This window comes from Drosophila miranda, chromosome XR (genome assembly GCF_003369915.1).
Source record: "Drosophila miranda strain MSH22 chromosome XR, D.miranda_PacBio2.1, whole genome shotgun sequence".
Lineage (NCBI taxonomy): Eukaryota > Metazoa > Arthropoda > Insecta > Diptera > Drosophilidae > Drosophila > Drosophila miranda.
The window spans coordinates 4,379,800-4,401,127 of record NC_046674.1 but is presented as its reverse complement, the minus strand read 5'-3'; the positions used below and the strand labels follow the sequence as shown (position 1 = coordinate 4,401,127).

Here is a 21,328-nt window from a genome sequence, read left to right as displayed (position 1 = left end):
GTCGCTTAAAAGAACAGGGCTGCCAGACTTTGGCTGTCGCAGCGCACTTATTTAATTAAAATTTACTAAACTGCGAAAACAGAGACAGTCTTAAGGGAAATGCATGCAGTGGGAACGATAGATAGGGATATATATGCGTCAGTTTGGCTCACCAGTTTCGCTGGGAGCGGCGCCTGGGGCAGAGATGATCGATTGTTACCCCTTAAAGATCAAATTCTGCTGGCTTCGCGGGTCTTGTGTGTTGAAAAACATAGTGTCCGACGACGGCTACGAACACTAATTTTGCGTTTTTTTTCTCTCATGCTATCTCTTTCTTCGCAGCGACACCATAAAACGGGCGGCTGCTTCCTGACAGTTTTTTACTAGCCCCATTTTGGCTACCAAAGGCCAATTTGTAGAGAAACGGACATACGGACATCGTTAGTTTGCCCCAAAAACCACACACATATGTGGATTTCTCTTTATAAACTGAAATGTACACATATACATACATACATACATACATACGTATGTATACATACCCCTTACAGTAATCATGAAATTTCTTTCCCACAATGAGTATGTTTTTCGTTCGTTCTTCGTTCTAATATTTATTTGTATTCCATTTGGAAATAAAGCTATGGTTGATGAGATGACGCCAATTGTCGTCGACGCTGAGGAGATGGGGATTACCGTATATGACCAAAAATGCGCGGGCGCGCGCTATGGCCAAAATTATGCGCTTATGGCTTATATGGTCTCCAGTGGAGCGCACAGTGGAAATCCGCATTATGTCGCGCTCCTGGGTTATATTTGTAGATCAAGAATATACATTACATACTATATAGATTGCATAAGACTTCATGTCTGCTCACCTGTCCTTGGAACTTTTCAATCGAGTCAACCTTCGGCATGACAATATCTGTGTCCATGAACATGCCCCTTAACGTCTTCGCCTGCTTCGCATAGGGCGTCAGAAGACCAATTTGGTCGGAAGTCACTCCGCGACAATACAGCGATAAGACCATGAGATATAACTCCGTGGCTTCGAGATCATCGTACCACGAGGCAGAGTCTGGGTGCTGCATATCCTGCCCCTTCATCTCAAAGAAACAGACACCGTGGTTGCGCGGCTTGCCAGTACCTAGTAGGGACTGCACTGTGGCCAACAAGGTGGCCTCTCGGGAATCCTTCTCGGATACCGTTGGTATCAATTCATAGTCATAGAACAGCTTACTATATGTGGCCATGACCGAGGGCAGGGCCCGATAGTTCGAGTGTTCAGCAGGCGCTCCAGCATGGAGGTGCCGAAACCACAGGCACGTCCATAGCTGCTGTGAACTACAGGCTGCAACTAATGCGGATCACCGGCCAGGATGACCCGACCCCGATCCTTGGAAAGCAGAGCTGCCGGCATCAGCGTCTCCGGCTCGGTCGACTGGCCAGTCTCATCCATAAACAGGTGAGTGAAGTGTCCGCCCGGAAATGTCTTGGTGATTAGCATCTGAGCGGGATGGGGAGATTCAGAGTTACAGATTGCTTTAGAAGAACTGAATGGAATGGAATGTCATTACGGTGTCTTCAGCGGTTTCTTTGGCGCATATGTCCAAGGTGGCACAGTGGGGCATAAGCTCGGGTGGAATGAGTTCTTCCTTAATCAGACTTTGCCGGACGATTCGAATGAATTCGCCAGTGGTCAGCGCTTTGATGGCAATGATTAGCTTGCTAATGAGATCCGCGACAATGTTCGAGGGTGCGGCCACCAAGATGCGATTTTGTACCATCTGCAGCACCGCCTCCACCAGGGTGACGGTCTGGCCGGGTCCGGGCGGACCGAAGATCACGTACGGCAGGTTCTTGGCCTCGCCCCGCAGGATATTAAAGACGGCTCGCATCTGAACTGCTCGCCCATGGGAGAGGTGCTCCCCTTCCCTACTCGATTTTGAGGGATAGGTACTCCCCTTCCCTTTTCACGTGAGCCCTGTGTCTGTCAAATCTTCGAATCCTAATGAGCACTTCCATTTCCTCCAGATGCAAGAAGAAACAGAAGCGCTGCACATAGTTGGCCATGCACAGGGCCTCTTTGGAGCACGGATACAATCTTTCTAGGTCATCGACCTGGGATTCTCTCAGGTAGACATTGCGCAGAATCTCTGGAACTTCAAAGCCGCCAATGCATCACCAAACATTCGGTCGCAACCAGATGATGCTCGCCTCGTCGGCCTGCTTCTGTGTTTTGCAGGCAATGATCTTGAAAATGCGCTCCACCTTAAAATTATCGAAGTGCAGGGTATATTTCTCCGCCCATTCGCCGATGCAGCGGAACTCCACCTCAAGGATCACCAAAGGGCTGTCGTCAACAGTAATACTGGTCTTGGCAATTGGCTCGATCACACTCATATATGACTAGGCCCCATTCTGTAGCTGGACTTTCAGAAGCTCCAAATTGCGATTCGTAATTTTTTGTACCTGGAGGTTGATCTTACGCTTCTCATACACCTCGGTGGTTATAAAGCGGTTTGCGCCAGTGATGGTGACCGCCCGAGCGGCGCAATAGGTCTTCTCTTTCTTGATACGGGGTCACTTTGATGGCGCGATGCGTGAATTTCGACTGAAGGAGTAAGGATTATTGCAAAAATTTATATTTAATGTTCCCATTCATCCCATCATATTCAACTTACGTAAGCACATTCGATGAGATCCGCCAGGACGTAATCGCCAGTGTGAAGATCTGTACCAGTAGGGAAAGTCTCCCGCAGCAAATAGCCATAGTTGCCAAGATCAACGAACTCTGGGAAACAGCGTTCAACCTCGACCTTTTGGTTCGAGAGGATGCGTGCTGGAAACACCTTCAGCAACTCGAGAATTTCCCCCTGCTTGTCCACATTTGAGTGTCACCCAGTCGCCCTTCTTTGGCACAAATGTCATCTGCACGTTTTCCAGTTCAAACTTTTGACGGCCTGAGCTGGTTAACAGTTCGATGGTGGACTTCTGGCGCTCGATGAGTCTTTAAGCTTTAATTCCTCCATATCCCGAAGCATCTGAAAGTGGATGAATGGGACTTCTATATTTGGTATGATATATTTGTTGCTTTGGGGATGGATTGGATCGGTCGAGCCATACCGTTGATTCGGTGACTGTTTCTCCCCAGTTCTACTTCAGGGAGTCCTTTTCCCCCTTCTTGTACCCCAAATACTCGACCACGTCGACCCACGTCTAGCTGATAGACAGCTGATATATGTTTGATAGTAGAATGATTCCCATTATACAATAAAAATACAATAAAGAGAAATTTTTGTGTATGAATTACGATATGGGAGTGTTCAATACAATTGAATGGGGATATCGCATGAGAAACAGCATGATTTTGAAGTATACCCATCCGCGTGGGGTATGTGTTGAAAGAATAGTGTGTAAGTGTTTCTGGTACATCTATGAAATTATAAACCTATTTGCTTAGCAATCATCTTCAGTGCGCTTGAGCTTGTGAGTGTTTTGGTCTTCGGTAAACCTGATTACCGAATCAAAATCTTGAAATTGGTCAGTCGGTCAGACGCTTCGCTTGCGGCTCATCTTGGCAGTCATAATCTATACGCTTACGCTTGAAAGCACGTTCCAGTTCTTTTATGATCACTTCTTTATCTAATTTCTTCGCTTTTTCCTTGGAGTCTAATGCTAATTCATTCAGCTGTAAGGTTGTCTGTTTCGGCTGCTCTTTGTATTGTAAGTCAGTCTGTTCCTGCAGCTCTCCTTGAGAAAAGACAGCTGCTATCTGCAGCTCTCCCTGAGAAAAGACAGCTTGTTCCTGCAGCTCTCCTTGAGAATAGACAGCTGCTATCTGCAGCTCTCCTTGAGAAAAGACAGCTTGTTCCTGCGGCTCTTCTTGAACAACTCCAGCTAGATCGGACCCTGGAACAGCAGGTTTCTGCACCGGCACAGTAATTATATCATACTGCTCGGTCACCGATTCCTTCACTATGACCATCGAATCCCCAACGCCAGAGTCCGGTGTGGACCAATTGGGATTAATGATATCTGCCGAAGATGGGCCCATGTTTACGTATGTTGGCAGGGCATTGAGCGCCACGGAGCTGTTCTGCTGCCAATTATAGTACTTTGTGATCTCCCCCACCAATGGCTCAACCTCGTGTTCCGGATAAGATGTCAGTTTGGAGAGATACTGTGACCAGCACTTGAGTCCGCTTAGATGACGCACCGCACCTATGCAGGCGGCGGCCAATAAAGAAGGTCGCGCGTTTGCAAAACTTGTAACTGAAAGAGAAAATAGTTCACTTGATTACGATTTTAATAGGAAAGTCACTCGATGCTTACTGCTCAATGTACAGTCTGCCAGGCGGAGCAGCAGCTGCAATGGCGATTGATCGTTCTGCTCGCTAGGATTGTTCTCCAGCATGGCCTTGTTGGCGAAGTCGTTGCGCGTGAGAAAGCTGCAAGCAAAAAACTCCACAAAGCTGACCGTGGTGGGACGCATTAGCTCAAAATTCAGGCTGGCCAGCACCTTGCGCTCCACCACATTGTATTCGAAAACGTTGTACAACGAATCAGGTATCAGGCGGTTCAGTTCGCTGTAGCGCGGCACACTCGCATCGTTGTCCTCGATCTGGGCCGCAATGTGAAGACATGTGAGGGCCAGCAATTGCAGTTTTTCGCTACAAATCGTGTAGTAGTCGGTCATACAATCCATATAGTAGATACCTGGTTAAGTGGGATTGGATTTAGGAATGTGAGTGATCAATAGCAGCAGGATATTCGCACACATTTACCCAAATGCACTGAGGCGCGATTCAGTTTGTACTTTTGCGCTGCGAATTGACAAAGCTGCAACAATTTGGGGCGCTCCTCCAGCTGCATGGAGTTGAATAATATGGGACGACGACGCATCTCTGCCTCCTTCATGTTCACAAATATGTCCTGGGCATAATCGGTGAGCCATTGCGTCTTCCAGAGACGCTGCAAGCAGGTAATTTTTTTGTAGCCACCAAAAAAAAAAAAAAAAAACACCGCCTCGAACCTCAGGATCCAGTTGAATCTGTTCCGGTGCATCTCGCTTTCCTAATGCAAAAGCATTCTCTTCGATGGTGGTTGTCGCCATTTCATTCACTTGCATTAAAATTACGTTTTTTTTAATCTAATTCCGCAGTCTACAAAAATTATGACCTGCGGCTTTTTTTTACAAAGAACACAACAAGAAAAACATGGCCGCTCTAACGGGTCTTGTCAATGTGACCGCCCGCCGTGTGCTGTCGCTTAAAAGAACAGGGCTGCCAGACTTTGGCTGTCGCAGCGCACTTATTTAATTAAAATTTACTAAACTGCGAAAACAGAGACAGTCTTAAGGGAAATGCATGCAGTGGGAACGATAGATAGGGATATATATGCGTCAGTTTGGCTCACCAGTTTCGCTGGGAGCGGCGCCTGAGGCAGAGATGATCGATTGTTACCCCTTAAAGATCAAATTCTGCTGGCTTCGCGGGTCTTGTGTGTTGAAAAACATAGTGTCCGACGACGGCTACGAACACTAATTTTGCGTTTTTTTTCTCTCATGCTATCTCTTTCTTCGCAGCGACACCATAAAACGGGCGGCTGCTTCCTGACAGTTTTTTACTAGCCCCATTTTGGCTACCAAAGGCCAATTTGTAGAGAAACGGACATACGGACATCGTTAGTTTGCCCCAAAAACCACACACATATGTGGATTTCTCTTTATAAACTGAAATGTACACATATACATACATACATACATACATACATACGTATGTATACATACCCCTTACAGTAATCATGAAATTTCTTTCCCACAATGAGTATGTTTTTCGTTCGTTCTTCGTTCTAATATTTATTTGTATTCCATTTGGAAATAAAGCTATGGTTGATGAGATGACGCCAATTGTCGTCGACGCTGAGGAGATGGGGATTACCGTATATGACCAAAAATGCGCGGGCGCGCGCTATGGCCAAAATTATGCGCTTATGGCTTATATGGTCTCCAGTGGAGCGCACAGTGGAAATCAGCATTATGTCGCGCTCCTGGGTTATATTTGTAGATCAAGAATATACATTACATACTATATAGATTGCATAAGACTTCATGTCTGCTCACCTGTCCTTGGAACTTTTCAATCGAGTCAACCTTCGGCATGACAATATCTGTGTCCATGAACATGCCCCTTAACGTCTTCGCCTGCTTCGCATAGGGCGTCAGAAGACCAATTTGGTCGGAAGTCACTCCGCGACAATACAGCGATAAGACCATGAGATATAACTCCGTGGCTTCGAGATCATCGTACCACGAGGCAGAGTCTGGGTGCTGCATATCCTGCCCCTTCATCTCAAAGAAACAGACACCGTGGTTGCGCGGCTTGCCAGTACCTAGTAGGGACTGCACTGTGGCCAACAAGGTGGCCTCTCGGGAATCCTTCTCGGATACCGTTGGTATCAATTCATAGTCATAGAACAGCTTACTATATGTGGCCATGACCGAGGGCAGGGCCCGATAGTTCGAGTGTTCAGCAGGCGCTCCAGCATGGAGGTGCCGAAACCACAGGCACGTCCATAGCTGCTGTGAACTACAGGCTGCAACTAATGCGGATCACCGGCCAGGATGACCCGACCCCGATCCTTGGAAAGCAGAGCTGCCGGCATCAGCGTCTCCGGCTCGGTCGACTGGCCAGTCTCATCCATAAACAGGTGAGTGAAGTGTCCGCCCGGAAATGTCTTGGTGAATAGCATCTGAGCGGGATGGGGAGATTCAGAGTTACAGATTGCTTTAGAAGAACTGAATGGAATGGAATGTACTTACGGTGTCTTCAGCGGTTTCTTTGGCGCATATGTCCAAGGTGGCACAGTGGGGCATAAGCTCGGGTGGAATGAGTTCTTCCTTAATCAGACTTTGCCGGACGATTCGAATGAATTCGCCAGTGGTCAGCGCTTTGATGGCAATGATTAGCTTGCTAATGAGATCCGCGACAATGTTCGAGGGTGCGGCCACCAAGATGCGATTTTGTACCATCTGCAGCACCGCCTCCACCAGGGTGACGGTCTGGCCGGGTCCGGGCGGACCGAAGATCACGTACGGCAGGTTCTTGGCCTCGCCCCGCAGGATATTAAAGACGGCTCGCTTCTGAACTGATCGCCCATGGGAGAGGTGCTCCCCTTCCCTACTCGATTTTGAGGGATAGGTACTCCCCTTCCCTTTTCATGTGAGCCCTGTGTCTGTCAAATCTTCGAATCCTAATGAGCACTTCCATTTCCTCCAGATGCAAGAAGAAACAGAAGCGCTGCACATAGTTGGCCATGCACAGGGCCTCTTTCGAGCACGGATACAATCTCTCTAGGTCATCGACCTGGGATTCTCTCAGGTAGACATTGCGCAGAATCTCTGGAACTTCAAAGCCGCCAATGCATCACCAAACATTCGGTCGCAACCAGATGATGCTCGCCTCGTCGGCCTGCTTCTGTGTTTTGCAGGCAATGATCTTGAAAATGCGCTCCACCTTAAAATTATCGAAGTGCAGGGTATATTTCTCCGCCCATTCGCCGATGCAGCGGAACTCCACCTCAAGGATCACCAAAGGGCTGTCGTCAACAGTAATACTGGTCTTGGCAATTGGCTCGATCACACTCATATATGACTAGGCCCCATTCTGTAGCTGGACTTTCAGAAGCTCCAAATTGCGATTCGTATTGTTTTGTACCTGGAGGTTGATCTTACGCTTCTCATACACCTCGGTGGTTATACAGCGGTTTGAGCCAGTGATGGTGACCGCCCGAGCGGCGCAATAGGTCTTCTCTTTCTTGATGCGGGGTCACTTTGATGGCGCGATGCGTGAATTTCGACTGAAGGAGTAGGGATTATTGCAAAAATTTATATTTAATGTTCCCATTCATCCCATCATATTCAACTTACGTAAGCACATTCGATGAGATCCGCCAGGACGTAATCGCCCGTGTGAAGATCTGTACCAGTGGGGAAAGTCTCCCGCAGCAAATAGGCATAGTTGCCAAGATCAACGAACTCTGGGAAACAGCGTTCAACCTCGACCTTTTGGTTCGAGAGGATGCGTGCTGGAAACACCTTCAGCAACTCGAGAATTTCCCCCTGCTTGTCCACATTTGAGTGTCACCCAGTCGCCCTTCTTTGGCACAAATGTCATCTGCACGTTTTCCAGTTCAAACTTTTGACGGCCTGAGCTGGTTAACAGTTCGATGGTGGACTTCTGGCGCTCGATGAGTCTTTAAGCTTTAATTCCTCCATATCCCGAAGCATCTGAAAGTGGATGAATGGGACTTCTATATTTGGTATGATATATTTGTTGCTTTGGGGATGGATTGGATCGGTCGAGCCATACCGTTGATTCGGTGACTGTTTCTCCCCAGTTCTACTTCAGGGAGTCCTTTTCCCCCTTCTTGTACCCCAAATACTCGACCACGTCGACCCACGTCTAGCTGATAGACAGCTGATATATGTTTGATAATAGAATGATTCCCATTATACAATAAAAATACAATAAAGAGAAATTTTTGTGTATGAATTACGATATGGGAGTGTTCAATACAATTGAATGGGGATATCGCATGAGAAACAGCATGATTTTGAAGTATACCCATCCGCGTGGGGTATGTGTTGAAAGAATAGTGTGTAAGTGTTTCTGGTACATCTATGAAATTATAAACCTATTTGCTTAGCAATCATCTTCAGTGCGCTTGAGCTTGTGAGTGTTTTGGTCTTCGGTAAACCTGATTACCGAATCAAAATCTTGAAATTGGTCAGTCGGTCAGACGCTTCGCTTGCGGCTCATCTTGGCAGTCATAATCTATACGCTTACGCTTGAAAGCACGTTCCAGTTCTTTTATGATCACTTCTTTATCTAATTTCTTCGCTTTTTCCTTGGAGTCTAATGCTAATTCATTCAGCTGTAAGGTTGTCTGTTTCGGCTGCTCTTTGTATTGTAAGTCAGTCTGTTCCTGCAGCTCTCCTTGAGAAAAGACAGCTGCTATCTGCAGCTCTCCCTGAGAAAAGACAGCTTGTTCCTGCAGCTCTCCTTGAGAATAGACAGCTGCTATCTGCAGCTCTCCCTGAGAAAAGACAGCTTGTTCCTGCAGCTCTCCTTGAGAATAGACAGCTGCTATCTGCAGCTCTCCTTGAGAAAAGACAGCTTGTTCCTGCGGCTCTTCTTGAACAACTCCAGCTAGATCGGACCATGGAACAGCAGGTTTCTGCACCGGCACAGTAGTTATATCATACTGCTCGGTCACCGATTCCTTCACTATGACCATCGAATCCCCAACGCCAGAGTCCGGTGTGGACCAATTGGGATTAATGATATCTGCCGAAGATGGGCCCATGTTTACGTATGTTGGCAGGGCATTGAGCGCCACGGAGCTGTTCTGCTGCCAATTATAGTACTTTGTGATCTCCCCCACCAATGGCTCAACCTCGTGTTCCGGATAAGATGTCAGTTTGGAGAGATACTGTGACCAGCACTTGAGTCCGCTTAGATGACGCACCGCACCTATGCAGGCGGCGGCCAATAAAGAAGGTCGCGCGTTTGCAAAACTTGTAACTGAAAGAGAAAATAGTTCACTTGATTACGATTTTAATAGGAAAGTCACTCGATGCTTACTGCTCAATGTACAGTCTGCCAGGCGGAGCAGCAGCTGCAATGGCGATTGATCGTTCTGCTCGCTAGGATTGTTCTCCAGCATGGCCTTGTTGGCGAAGTCGTTGCGCGTGAGAAAGCTGCAAGCAAAAAACTCCACAAAGCTGACCGTGGTGGGACGCATTAGCTCAAAATTCAGGCTGGCCAGCACCTTGCGCTCCACCACATTGTATTCGAAAACGTTGTACAACGAATCAGGTATCAGGCGGTTCAGTTCGCTGTAGCGCGGCACACTCGCATCGTTGTCCTCGATCTGGGCCGCAATGTGAAGACATGTGAGGGCCAGCAATTGCAGTTTTTCGCTACAAATCATGTAGTAGTCGGTCATACAATCCATATAGTAGATACCTGGTTAAGTGGGATTGGATTTAGGAATGTGAGTGATCAATAGCAGCAGGATATTCGCACACATTTACCCAAATGCACTGAGGCGCGATTCAGTTTGTACTTTTGCGCTGCGAATTGACAAAGCTGCAACAATTTGGGGCGCTCCTCCAGCTGCATGGAGTTGAATAATATGGGACGACGACGCATCTCTGCCTCCTTCATGTTCACAAATATGTCCTGGGCATAATCGGTGAGCCATTGCGTCTTCCAGAGACGCTGCAAGCAGGTAATTTTTTTGTAGCCACCAAAAAAAAAAAAAAAAACACCGCCTCGAACCTCAGGATCCAGTTGAATCTGTTCCGGTGCATCTCGCTTTCCTAATGCAAAAGCATTCTCTTCGATGGTGGTTGTCGCCATTTCATTCACTTGCATTAAAATTACGTTTTTTTTAATCTAATTCCGCAGTCTACAAAAATTATGACCTGCGGCTTTTTTTTACAAAGAACACAACAAGAAAAACATGGCCGCTCTAACGGGTCTTGTCAATGTGACCGCCCGCCGTGTGCTGTCGCTTAAAAGAACAGGGCTGCCAGACTTTGGCTGTCGCAGCGCACTTATTTAATTAAAATTTACTAAACTGCGAAAACAGAGACAGTCTTAAGGGAAAAGCATGCAGTGGGAACGATAGATAGGGATATATATGCGTCAGTTTGGCTCACCAGTTTCGCTGGGAGCGGCGCCTGGGGCAGAGATGATCGATTGTTACCCCTTAAAGATCAAATTCTGCTGGCTTCGCGGGTCTTGTGTGTTGAAAAACATAGTGTCCGACGACGGCTACGAACACTAATTTTGCGTTTTTTTTCTCTCATGCTATCTCTTTCTTCGCAGCGACACCATAAAACGGGCGGCTGCTTCCTGACAGTTTTTTACTAGCCCCATTTTGGCTACCAAAGGCCAATTTGTAGAGAAACGGACATACGGACATCGTTAGTTTGCCCCAAAAACTACACACATATGTGGATTTCTCTTTATAAACTGAAATGTACACATATACATACATACATACATACATACGTATGTATACATACCCCTTACAGTAATCATGAAATTTCTTTCCCACAATGAGTATGTTTTTCGTTCGTTCTTCGTTCTAATATTTATTTGTATTCCATTTGGAAATAAAGCTATGGTTGATGAGATGACGCCAATTGTCGTCGACGCTGAGGAGATGGGGATTACCGGGCGCGCGCTATGGCTAAAATTATGCGCTTATGGCTTATATGGTCTCCAGTGGAGCGCACAGTGGAAATCAGCATTATGTCGCGCTCCTGGGTTATATTTGTAGATCAAGAATATACATTACATACTATATAGATTGCATAAGACTTCATGTCTGCTCACCTGTCCTTGGAACTTTTCAATCGAGTCAACCTTCGGCATGACAATATCTGTGTCCATGAACATGCCCCTTAACGTCTTCGCCTGCTTCGCATAGGGCGTCAGAAGACCAATTTGGTCGGAAGTCACTCCGCGACAATACAGCGATAAGACCATGAGATATAACTCCGTGGCTTCGAGATCATCGTACCACGAGGCAGAGTCTGGGTGCTGCATATCCTGCCCCTTCATCTCAAAGAAACAGACACCGTGGTTGCGCGGCTTGCCAGTACCTAGTAGGGACTGCACTGTGGCCAACAAGGTGGCCTCTCGGGAATCCTTCTCGGATACCGTTGGTATCAATTCATAGTCATAGAACAGCTTACTATATGTGGCCATGACCGAGGGCAGGGCCCGATAGTTCGAGTGTTCAGCAGGCGCTCCAGCATGGAGGTGCCGAAACCACAGGCACGTCCATAGCTGCTGTGAACTACAGGCTGCAACTAATGCGGATCACCGGCCAGGATGACCCGACCCCGATCCTTGGAAAGCAGAGCTGCCGGCATCAGCGTCTCCGGCTCGGTCGACTGGCCAGTCTCATCCATAAACAGGTGAGTGAAGTGTCCGCCCGGAAATGTGGGGAGATTCAGAGTTACAGATTGCTTTAGAAGAACTGAATGGAATGGAATGTACTTACGGTGTCTTCAGCGGTTTCTTTGGCGCATATGTCCAAGGTGGCACAGTGGGGCATAAGCTCGGGTGGAATGAGTTCTTCCTTAATCAGACTTTGCCGGACGATTCGAATGAATTCGCCAGTGGTCAGCGCTTTGATGGCAATGATTAGCTTGCTAATGAGATCCGCGACAATGTTCGAGGGTGCGGCCACCAAGATGCGATTTTGTACCATCTGCAGCACCGCCTCCACCAGGGTGACGGTCTGGCCGGGTCCGGGCGGACCGAAGATCACGTACGGCAGGTTCTTGGCCTCGCCCCGCAGGATATTAAAGACGGCTCGCTTCTGAACTGATCGCCCATGGGAGAGGTGCTCCCCTTCCCTACTCGATTTTGAGGGATAGGTACTCCCCTTCCCTTTTCATGTGAGCCCTGTGTCTGTCAAATCTTCGAATCCTAATGAGCACTTCCATTTCCTCCAGATGCAAGAAGAAACAGAAGCGCTGCACATAGTTGGCCATGCACAGGGCCTCTTTCGAGCACGGATACAATCTCTCTAGGTCATCGACCTGGGATTCTCTCAGGTAGACATTGCGCAGAATCTCTGGAACTTCAAAGCCGCCAATGCATCACCAAACATTCGGTCGCAACCAGATGATGCTCGCCTCGTCGGCCTGCTTCTGTGTTTTGCAGGCAATGATCTTGAAAATGCGCTCCACCTTAAAATTATCGAAGTGCAGGGTATATTTCTCCGCCCATTCGCCGATGCAGCGGAACTCCACCTCAAGGATCACCAAAAGGCTATCGTCAACAGTAATACTGGTCTTGGCAATTGGCTCGATCACACTCATATATGACTAGGCCCCATTCTGTAGCTGGACTTTCAGAAGCTCCAAATTGCGATTCGTATTTTTTTGTACTTGGAGGTTGATCTTACGCTTCTCATACACCTCGGTGGTTATAAAGCGGTTTGCGCCAGTGATGGTGACCGCCCGAGCGGCGCAATAGGTCTTCTCTTTCTTGATGCGGGGTCACTTTGATGGCGCGATGCGTGAATTTCGACTGAAGGAGTAAGGATTATTGCAAAAATTTATATTTAATGTTCCCATTCATCCCATCATATTCAACTTACGTAAGCACATTCGATGAGATCCGCCAGGACGTAATCGCCAGTGTGAAGATCTGTACCAGTAGGGAAAGTCTCCCGCAGCAAATAGCCATAGTTGCCAAGATCAACGAACTCTGGGAAACAGCGGTCAACCTCGAGCTTTTGGTTCGAGAGGATGCGTGCTGGAAACACCTTCAGCAACTCGAGAATTTCCCCCTGCTTGTCCACATTTGAGTGTCACCCAGTCGCCCTTCTTTGGCACAAATGTCATCTGCACGTTTTCCAGTTCAAACTTTTGACGGCCTGAGCTGGTTAACAGTTCGATGGTGGACTTCTGGCGCTCGATGAGTCTTTAAGCTTTAATTCCTCCATATCCCGAAGCATCTGAAAGTGGATGAATGGGACTTCTATATTTGGTATGATATATTTGTTGCTTTGGGGATGGATTGGATCGGTCGAGCCATACCGTTGATTCGGTGACTGTTTCTCCCCAGTTCTACTTCAGGGAGTCCTTTTCCCCCTTCTTGTACCCCAAATACTCGACCACGTCGACCCACGTCTAGCTGATAGACAGCTGATATATGTTTGATAATAGAATGATTCCCATTATACAATAAAAATACAATAAAGAGAAATTTTTGTGTATGAATTACGATATGGGAGTGTTCAATACAATTGAATGGGGATATCGCATGAGAAACAGCATGATTTTGAAGTATACCCATCCGCGTGGGGTATGTGTTGAAAGAATAGTGTGTAAGTGTTTCTGGTACATCTATGAAATTATAAACCTATTTGCTTAGCAATCATCTTCAGTGCGCTTGAGCTTGTGAGTGTTTTGGTCTTCGGTAAACCTGATTACCGAATCAAAATCTTGAAATTGGTCAGTCGGTCAGACGCTTCGCTTGCGGCTCATCTTGGCAGTCATAATCTATACGCTTACGCTTGAAAGCACGTTCCAGTTCTTTTATGATCACTTCTTTATCTAATTTCTTCGCTTTTTCCTTGGAGTCTAATGCTAATTCATTCAGCTGTTCTTTGTATTGTAAGTCAGTCTGTTCCTGCAGCTCTCCTTGAGAAAAGACAGCTGCTATCTGCAGCTCTCCCTGAGAAAAGACAGCTTGTTCCTGCAGCTCTCCTTGAGAATAGACAGCTGCTATCTGCAGCTCTTCTTGAGAAAAGACAGCTTGTTCCTGCGGCTCTTCTTGAACAACTCCAGCTAGATCGGACCCTGGAACAGCAGGTTTCTGCACCGGCACAGTAATTATATCATACTGCTCGGTCACCGATTCCTTCACTATGACCATCGAATCCCCAACGCCAGAGTCCGGTGTGGACCAATTGGGATTAATGATATCTGCCGAAGATGGGCCCATGTTTACGTATGTTGGCAGGGCATTGAGCGCCACGGAGCTGTTCTGCTGCCAGTTATAGTACTTTATGATCTCCCCCACCAATGGCTCAACCTCGTGTTCCGGATAAGATGTCAGTTTGGAGAGATACTGTGACCAGTACTTGAGTCCGCTTAGATGACGCACCGCTCCTATGCAGGCGGCGGCCAATAAAGAAGGTCGCGCGTTTGCAAAACTTGTAACTGAAAGAGAAAAAAGTTCACTTTATTACGATTTTAATAGGAAAGTCACTCGATGCTTACTGCTCAATGTACAGTCTGCCAGGCGGAGCAGCAGCTGCGACAAGGCCGACATAATGACTGCAAAGCTTTCGTATTGCAATGGCGATTGATCGTTCTGCTCGCTAGGATTTTTCTCCAGCATGGCCTTGTAGTTGGCGAAGTCGTTGCGCGTGAGGAAGCTGCAAGCAAAAAACTCCACAAAGCTGACCGTGGTGGGACGCATTAGCTCAAAATTCAAGCTGGCCAGCACCTTGCGCTCCACCACATTGTATTCGAAAACGGTGTACAACGAATCAGGTATCAGGCGGTTCAGTTCGCTGTAGCGCGGCACACTCGCATCGTTGTCCTCGATCTGGGCCGCAATGTGAAGACATGTGAGGGCCAGCAATGGCAGTTTTTCGCTACAAATCATGTAGTAGTCGGTCATACAATCCATATAGTAGATACCTGGTTAAGTGGGATTGGATTTAGGAATGTGAGTGATCAATAGCAGCAGGATATTCGCACACATTTACCCAAATGCACTGAGGCGCGATTCAGTTTGTACTTTTGCGCTGCGAATTGACAAAGCTGCAACAATTTGGGGCGCTCCTCCAGCTGCATGGAGTTGAATAATATGGGACGACGACGCATCTCTGCCTCCTTCATGTTCACAAATATGTCCTGGGCATAATCGGTGAGCCATTGCGTCTTCCAGAGACGCTGCAAGCAGGTAATTTTTTTGTAGCCACCAAAAAAAAAAAAAAAAACACCGCCTCGAACCTCAGGATCCAGTTGAATCTGATCCGGTGCATCTCGCTTTCCTAATGCAAAAGCATTCTCTTCGATGGTGGTTGTCGCCATTTCATTCACTTGCATTAAAATTACGTTTTTTTAATCTAATTCCGCAGTCTACAAAAATTATGACCTGCGGCTTTTTTTTACAAAGAACACAACAAGAAAAACATGGCCGCTCTAACGGGTCTTGTCAATGTGACCGCCCGCCGTGTGCTGTCGCTTAAAAGAACAGGGCTGCCAGACTTTGGCTGTCGCAGCGCACTTATTTAATTAAAATTTACTAAACTGCGAAAACAGAGACAGTCTTAAGGGAAATGCATGCAGTGGGAACGATAGATAGGGATATATATGCGTCAGTTTGGCTCACCAGTTGTGCTGGGAGCGGCGCCTGGGGCAGAGATCATCGATTGTTACCCCTTACAGATCAAATTCTGCTGGCTTGGCGGGTTTTGTGTGTTGAAAAACATAGACGAGTCCGACGACGGCTACGAACACTAATTTTGCGTTTTTTTCTCTCATGCTATCTCTTTCTTCGCAGCGACACCATAAAAGGGGCGGCTGCTTCCTGGCAGTTTTTTACTAGCCCCATTTTGGCTACCAAAGGCCAATTTGTAGAGAAACGGACATACGGACATCGTTAGTTTGCCCCAAAAACTACACACATATGTGGATTTCTCTTTATAAACTGAAATGTACACATATACATACATACATACATACATACGTATGTATACATACCCCTTACAGTAATCATGAAATTTCTTTCCCACAATGAGTATGTTTTTCGTTCGTTCTTCGTTCTAATATTTATTTGTATTCCATTTGGAAATAAAGCTATGGTTGATGAGATGACGCCAATTGTCGTCGACGCTGAGGAGATGGGGATTACCGTACATGACCAAAAATGCGCGGGCGCGCGCTATGACCAAAATGGCTTATATGGTCTCCAGTGGAGCGCACAGTGGAAATCAGCATTATGTCGCGCTCCTGGGTTATATTTGTAGATCAAGAATATACATTACATACTATATAGATTGCATAAGACTTCATGTCTGCTCACCTGTCCTTGGAACTTTTCAATCGAGTCAACCTTCGGCATGACAATATCTGTGTCCATGAACATGCCCCTTAACGTCTTCGCCTGCTTCGCATAGGGCGTCAGAAGACCAATTTGGTCGGAAGTCACTCCGCGACAATACAGCGATAAGACCATGAGATATAACTCCGTGGCTTCGAGATCATCGTACCACGAGGCAGAGTCTGGGTGCTGCATATCCTGCCCCTTCATCTCAAAGAAACAGACACCGTGGTTGCGCGGCTTGCCAGTACCTAGTAGGGACTGCACTGTGGCCAACAAGGTGGCCTCTCGGGAATCCTTCTCGGATACCGTTGGTATCAATTCATAGTCATAGAACAGCTTACTATATGTGGCCATGACCGAGGGCAGGGCCCGATAGTTCGAGTGTTCAGCAGGCGCTCCAGCATGGAGGTGCCGAAACCACAGGCACGTCCATAGCTGCTGTGAACTACAGGCTGCAACTAATGCGGATCACCGGCCAGGATGACCCGACCCCGATCCTTGGAAAGCAGAGCTGCCGGCATCAGCGTCTCCGGCTCGGTCGACTGGCCAGTCTCATCCATAAACAGGTGAGTGAAGTGTCCGCCCGGAAATGTCTTGGTGATTAGCATCTGAGCGGGATGGGGAGATTCAGAGTTACAGATTGCTTTAGAAGAACTGAATGGAATGGAATGTACTTACGGTGTCTTCAGCGGTTTCTTTGGCGCATATGTCCAAGGTGGCACAGTGGGGCATAAGCTCGGGTGGAATGAGTTCTTCCTTAATCAGACTTTGCCGGACGATTCGAATGAATTCGCCAGTGGTCAGCGCTTTGCCGGCAATGATTAGCTTGCTAATGAGATCCGCGACAATGTTCGAGGTTGCAGCCACCAAGATGCGATTTTGTACCATCTGCAGCACCGCCTCCACCAGGGTGACGGTCTGGCCGGGTCCGGGCGGACCGAAGATCACGTACGGCAGGTTCTTGGCCTCGCCCCGCAGGATATTAAAGACGGCTCGCTTCTGAACTGATCGCCCATGGGAGAGGTGCTCCCCTTCCCTACTCGATTTTGAGGGATAGGTACTCCCCTTCCCTTTTCATGTGAGCCCTGTGTCTGTCAAATCTTCGAATCCTAATGAGCACTTCCATTTCCTCCAGATGCAAGAAGAAACAGAAGCGCTGCACATAGTTGGCCATGCACAGGGCCTCTTTCGAGCACGGATACAATCTCTCTAGGTCATCGACCTGGGATTCTCTCAGGTAGACATTGCGCAGAATCTCTGGAACTTCAAAGCCGCCAATGCATCACCAAACATTCGGTCGCAACCAGATGATGCTCGCCTCGTCGGCCTGCTTCTGTGTTTTGCAGGCAATGATCTTGAAAATGCGCTCCACCTTAAAATTATCGAAGTGCAGGGTATATTTCTCCGCCCATTCGCCGATGCAGCGGAACTCCACCTCAAGGATCACCAAAAGGCTATCGTCAACAGTAATACTGGTCTTGGCAATTGGCTCGATCACACTCATATATGACTAGGCCCCATTCTGTAGCTGGACTTTCAGAAGCTCCAAATTGCGATTCGTATTTTTTTGTACTTGGAGGTTGATCTTACGCTTCTCATACACCTCGGTGGTTATAAAGCGGTTTGCGCCAGTGATGGTGACCGCCCGAGCGGCGCAATAGGTCTTCTCTTTCTTGATGCGGGGTCACTTTGATGGCGCGATGCGTGAATTTCGACTGAAGGAGTAAGGATTATTGCAAAAATTTATATTTAATGTTCCCATTCATCCCATCATATTCAACTTACGTAAGCACATTCGATGAGATCCGCCAGGACGTTCGCCAGTGTGAAGATCTGTACCAGTAGGGAAAGTCTCCCGCAGCAAATAGCCATAGTTGCCAAGATCAACGAACTCTGGGAAACAGCGTTCAACCTCGAGCTTTTGGTTCGAGAGGATGCGTGCTGGAAACACCTTCAGCAACTCGAGAATTTCCCCCTGCTTGTCCACATAGCCATCGTCCAGCTGGACAGCGCATTTGAGTGTTACCCAGTCGCCCTTCTTTGGCACAGATGTCATCTGCACGTTTTCCAGTTCAAACTTTTGACGGCCTGAGCTGGTTAACAGTTCGATGGTGGACTTCTGGCGCTCGATGAGTCTTTAAGCTTTAATTCCTCCATATCCCGAAGCATCTGAAAGTGGATGAATGGGACTTCTATATTTGGTATGATATACCGTTGATTCGGTGACTGTTTCTCCCCAGTTCTGCTTCAGGGAGTCCTTTTCCCCCTTCTTGTACCCCAAATACTCGACCACGTCGACCCACGTCTAGCTGATAGACAGCTGATATATGTTTGATAATAGAATGATTCCCATTATACAATAAAAATACAATAAAGAGAAATTTTTGTGTATGAATTACGATATGGGAGTGTTCAATACAATTGAATGGGGATATCGCATGAGAAACAGCATGATTTTGAAGTATACCCATCCGCGTGGGGTATGTGTTGAAAGAATAGTGTGTAAGTGTTTCTGGTACATCTATGAAATTATAAACCTATTTGCTTAGCAATCATCTTCAGTGCGCTTGAGCTTGTGAGTGTTTTGGTCTTCGGTAAACCTGATTACCGAATCAAAATCTTGAAATTGGTCAGTCGGTCAGACGCTTCGCTTGCGGCTCATCTTGGCAGTCTTAATCTATACGCTTGCGCTTGAAAGCACGTTCCAGTTCTTTTATGACCACTTCTTTATCTAATTTCTTCGCTTTTTCCTTGGAGTCTAATGCTAATTCATTCAGCTGTAAGGTTGTCTGTTTCTGCTGCTCTTCGTATTGTAAGTCAGTCTGTTCCTGCAGCTCTCCCTGAGAAAAGACAGCTTGTTTCTGCGGCTCTTCTTGAACAACTCCAGCTAGATCGGACCCTGGAACAGCAGGTTTCTGCACCTGCACAGTAATTATATCATACTGCTCCCTCACCGATTCCTTCACTATGACCATCGAATCCCCAACGCCAGAGTCCGGTGTGGACCAATTGGGATTAATGAAATCTGCCGAAGATGGGCCCATGTTTACGTATGTTGGCAGGGCATTGAGCGCCACGGAGCTGTTCTGCTGCCAGTTATAGTACTTTATGATCTCCCCCACCAATGGCTCAACCTCGTGTTCCGGATAAGATGTCAGTTTGGAGAGATACTGTGACCAGCTCTTGAGTCCGCTTAGATGACGCACCGCTCCTATGCAGGCGGCGGCCAATAAAGAAGGTCGCGCGTTTGCAAAACTTGTAACTGAAAGAGAAAAAAGTTTACTTTATTACGATTTTAATAGGAAAGTCACTCGATGCTTACTGCTCAATGTACAGTCTGCCAGGCGGAGCAGCAGCTGCGACAAGGCCGACATCATGACTGCAAAGCTTTCGTATTGCAATGGCGATTGATCGTTCTGCTCGCTAGGATTGTTCTCCAGCATGTCCTTGTAGTTGGCGAAGTCGTTGCGCGTGAGGAAGCTGCAAGCAAAAAACTCCACGAAGCTGGCCGTGGTGGGACGCTTTAGCTCAAAATTCAGGCTGGCCAGCACCTTGCGCTCCACCACATTGTATTCGAAAACGGTGTACAACGAATCAGGTATCAGGCGGTTCAGTTCGCTGTAGCGCGGCACACTCGCATCGTTGTCCTCGATCTGGGCCGCAATGTGAAGACATGTGAGGGCCAGCAATGGCAGTTTTTCGCTACAAATCGTGTAGTAGTCGGTCATACAATCCATATAGTAGATACCTGGTTAAGTGGGATTGGATTTAGGAATGTGAGTGATCAATAGCAGCAGGATATTCTCACACATTTACCCAAATGCACTGAGGCGCGATTCAGTTTGTACTTTTGCGCTGCGAATTGACAAAGCTGTAACAATTTGGGGCGCTCCTCCAGCTGCATGGAGTTGAATAATATGGGACGACGACGCATCTCTGCCTCCTTCATGTTCACAAATATGTCCTGGGCATAATCGGTGAGCCTTTGCGTCTTCCAGAGACGCTGCAAGCAGGTAATTTTTTTGTAGCCACCAAAAAAAAAAAAAAAACACCGCCTCGAACCTCAGGATCCAGTTGAATCTGATCCGGTGCATCTCGCTTTCCTAATGCAAAAGCATTCTCTTCGATGGTGGTTGTCGCCATTTCATTCACTTGCATTAAAATTACGTTTTTTTAATCTAATTCCGCAGTCTACAAAAATTATGACCTGCGGCTTTTTTTTACAAAGAACACAACAAGAAAAACATGGCCGCTCTAACGGGTCTTGTCAATGTGACCGCCCGCCGTGTGCTGTCAGTGCGTCAGTTTGGCTCACCAGTTGTGCTGGGAGCGGCGCCTGGGGCAGAGATCATCGATTGTTACCCCTTACAGATCAAATTCTGCTGGCTTGGCGGGTTTTGTGTGTTGAAAAACATAGACGAGTCCGACGACGGCTACGAACACTAATTTTGCGTTTTTTTCTCTCATGCTATCTCTTTCTTCGCAGCGACACCATAAAAGGGGCGGCTGCTTCCTGGCAGTTTTTTACTAGCCCCATTTTGGCTACCAAAGGCCAATTTGTAGAGAAACGGACATACGGACATCGTTAGTTTGCCCCAAAAACCACACACATATGTGGATTTCTCTTTATAAACTGAAATGTACACATATACATACATACATACATACATACGTATGTATACATACCCCTTACA

The 21,328-nt window shown here is 47.2% G+C and overlaps 8 protein-coding genes and 4 long non-coding RNA genes across 17 annotated transcripts; 4 read left to right on the top strand and 8 right to left on the bottom strand.

The window, feature by feature from the left end:
* The first annotated feature begins 295 nt into the window (after positions 1 to 295).
* On the top strand, positions 296 to 662 carry LOC117186266. The gene is made up of 2 exons (XR_004471377.1): positions 296 to 558; positions 618 to 662. It is a non-coding gene; the product is annotated as an uncharacterized LOC117186266 (long non-coding RNA).
* Positions 560 to 3,194, bottom strand: LOC117186256 (probable RNA helicase armi). Of its 4 annotated transcripts, none has more exons than XM_033386779.1 (5): positions 3,103 to 3,194; positions 2,661 to 3,020; positions 1,554 to 2,590; positions 855 to 1,483; positions 560 to 781 (listed from the first exon to the last, which is right to left on the bottom strand). In XM_033386779.1, the coding sequence occupies exons 3-4, from the start codon at positions 1,872 to 1,874 to the stop codon at positions 1,334 to 1,336; spliced, it is 471 nt and encodes a 156-aa protein (XP_033242670.1). In that variant the 5' UTR covers positions 1,875 to 2,590; positions 2,661 to 3,020; positions 3,103 to 3,194; the 3' UTR covers positions 560 to 781; positions 855 to 1,333. The 4 variants fall into 4 exon arrangements, with proteins under 4 accessions (XP_033242670.1, XP_033242672.1, XP_033242671.1 ...); XM_033386781.1 differs by having other exon boundaries at positions 855 to 1,417; XM_033386780.1 differs by lacking the exon at positions 3,103 to 3,194 and having other exon boundaries at positions 2,661 to 3,088.
* Positions 3,195 to 3,277: 83 nt separating this feature from the next.
* Positions 3,278 to 5,204, bottom strand: LOC117186252 (cyclin-J-like protein). The gene is made up of 4 exons (XM_033386766.1): positions 5,012 to 5,204; positions 4,764 to 4,950; positions 4,312 to 4,695; positions 3,278 to 4,251 (listed from the first exon to the last, which is right to left on the bottom strand). The coding sequence occupies exons 1-4, from the start codon at positions 5,105 to 5,107 to the stop codon at positions 3,521 to 3,523; spliced, it is 1,398 nt and encodes a 465-aa protein (XP_033242657.1). The 5' UTR covers positions 5,108 to 5,204; the 3' UTR covers positions 3,278 to 3,520.
* A 331-nt stretch (positions 5,205 to 5,535) lies between these two features.
* Positions 5,536 to 6,084, top strand: LOC117186267. The gene is made up of 2 exons (XR_004471378.1): positions 5,536 to 5,804; positions 5,864 to 6,084. It is a non-coding gene; the product is annotated as an uncharacterized LOC117186267 (long non-coding RNA).
* On the bottom strand, positions 5,806 to 8,440 carry LOC108161504 (probable RNA helicase armi). Of its 2 annotated transcripts, XM_033386773.1 has the most exons (5): positions 8,349 to 8,440; positions 7,907 to 8,266; positions 6,800 to 7,836; positions 6,101 to 6,729; positions 5,806 to 6,027 (listed from the first exon to the last, which is right to left on the bottom strand). In XM_033386773.1, the coding sequence occupies exons 3-4, from the start codon at positions 7,007 to 7,009 to the stop codon at positions 6,580 to 6,582; spliced, it is 360 nt and encodes a 119-aa protein (XP_033242664.1). In that variant the 5' UTR covers positions 7,010 to 7,836; positions 7,907 to 8,266; positions 8,349 to 8,440; the 3' UTR covers positions 5,806 to 6,027; positions 6,101 to 6,579. The 2 variants fall into 2 exon arrangements, with proteins under 2 accessions (XP_033242664.1, XP_033242663.1); XM_033386772.1 differs by lacking the exons at positions 6,800 to 7,836; positions 7,907 to 8,266; positions 8,349 to 8,440 and having other exon boundaries at positions 6,101 to 6,574.
* Positions 8,441 to 8,513: 73 nt separating this feature from the next.
* LOC108151884 (cyclin-J-like protein) lies at positions 8,514 to 10,515 on the bottom strand. Its single transcript, XM_033386763.1, has 4 exons — positions 10,323 to 10,515; positions 10,076 to 10,262; positions 9,624 to 10,007; positions 8,514 to 9,563 (listed from the first exon to the last, which is right to left on the bottom strand). The coding sequence occupies exons 1-4, from the start codon at positions 10,416 to 10,418 to the stop codon at positions 8,767 to 8,769; spliced, it is 1,464 nt and encodes a 487-aa protein (XP_033242654.1). The 5' UTR covers positions 10,419 to 10,515; the 3' UTR covers positions 8,514 to 8,766.
* Positions 10,516 to 10,847: 332 nt separating this feature from the next.
* Positions 10,848 to 11,371, top strand: LOC117186268. Its single transcript, XR_004471379.1, has 2 exons — positions 10,848 to 11,111; positions 11,171 to 11,371. It is a non-coding gene; the product is annotated as an uncharacterized LOC117186268 (long non-coding RNA).
* Positions 11,113 to 11,867, bottom strand: LOC117186260 (probable RNA helicase armi). The gene is made up of 2 exons (XM_033386788.1): positions 11,388 to 11,867; positions 11,113 to 11,314 (listed from the first exon to the last, which is right to left on the bottom strand). The coding sequence occupies exons 1-2, from the start codon at positions 11,760 to 11,762 to the stop codon at positions 11,222 to 11,224; spliced, it is 468 nt and encodes a 155-aa protein (XP_033242679.1). The 5' UTR covers positions 11,763 to 11,867; the 3' UTR covers positions 11,113 to 11,221.
* Positions 11,868 to 12,214: 347 nt separating this feature from the next.
* On the bottom strand, positions 12,215 to 15,756 carry LOC117186251 (cyclin-J-like). Its single transcript, XM_033386765.1, has 6 exons — positions 15,539 to 15,756; positions 15,292 to 15,478; positions 14,798 to 15,223; positions 13,610 to 14,737; positions 13,168 to 13,527; positions 12,215 to 13,097 (listed from the first exon to the last, which is right to left on the bottom strand). Exons 1-4 carry the CDS (start codon positions 15,632 to 15,634, stop codon positions 14,028 to 14,030), a joined length of 1,419 nt encoding a protein of 472 aa, XP_033242656.1. The 5' UTR covers positions 15,635 to 15,756; the 3' UTR covers positions 12,215 to 13,097; positions 13,168 to 13,527; positions 13,610 to 14,027.
* A 185-nt stretch (positions 15,757 to 15,941) lies between these two features.
* Positions 15,942 to 16,597, top strand: LOC117186261. The gene is made up of 2 exons (XR_004471372.1): positions 15,942 to 16,328; positions 16,388 to 16,597. It is a non-coding gene; the product is annotated as an uncharacterized LOC117186261 (long non-coding RNA).
* On the bottom strand, positions 16,330 to 17,093 carry LOC117186257 (probable RNA helicase armi). Its single transcript, XM_033386782.1, has 2 exons — positions 16,614 to 17,093; positions 16,330 to 16,540 (listed from the first exon to the last, which is right to left on the bottom strand). Exons 1-2 carry the CDS (start codon positions 16,986 to 16,988, stop codon positions 16,439 to 16,441), a joined length of 477 nt encoding a protein of 158 aa, XP_033242673.1. The 5' UTR covers positions 16,989 to 17,093; the 3' UTR covers positions 16,330 to 16,438.
* Positions 17,094 to 17,518: 425 nt separating this feature from the next.
* LOC108151885 (cyclin-J-like) lies at positions 17,519 to 20,919 on the bottom strand. 2 transcript variants are annotated; one of them, XM_033386770.1, is made up of 6 exons: positions 20,697 to 20,918; positions 20,451 to 20,637; positions 19,957 to 20,382; positions 19,589 to 19,896; positions 18,420 to 18,803; positions 17,519 to 18,349 (listed from the first exon to the last, which is right to left on the bottom strand). In XM_033386770.1, the coding sequence occupies exons 1-5, from the start codon at positions 20,790 to 20,792 to the stop codon at positions 18,732 to 18,734; spliced, it is 1,089 nt and encodes a 362-aa protein (XP_033242661.1). In that variant the 5' UTR covers positions 20,793 to 20,918; the 3' UTR covers positions 17,519 to 18,349; positions 18,420 to 18,731. The 2 variants fall into 2 exon arrangements, with proteins under 2 accessions (XP_033242661.1, XP_033242660.1); XM_033386769.1 differs by lacking the exons at positions 17,519 to 18,349; positions 18,420 to 18,803 and having other exon boundaries at positions 18,961 to 19,896; positions 20,697 to 20,919.
* Positions 20,920 to 21,328: the final 409 nt, after the last annotated feature.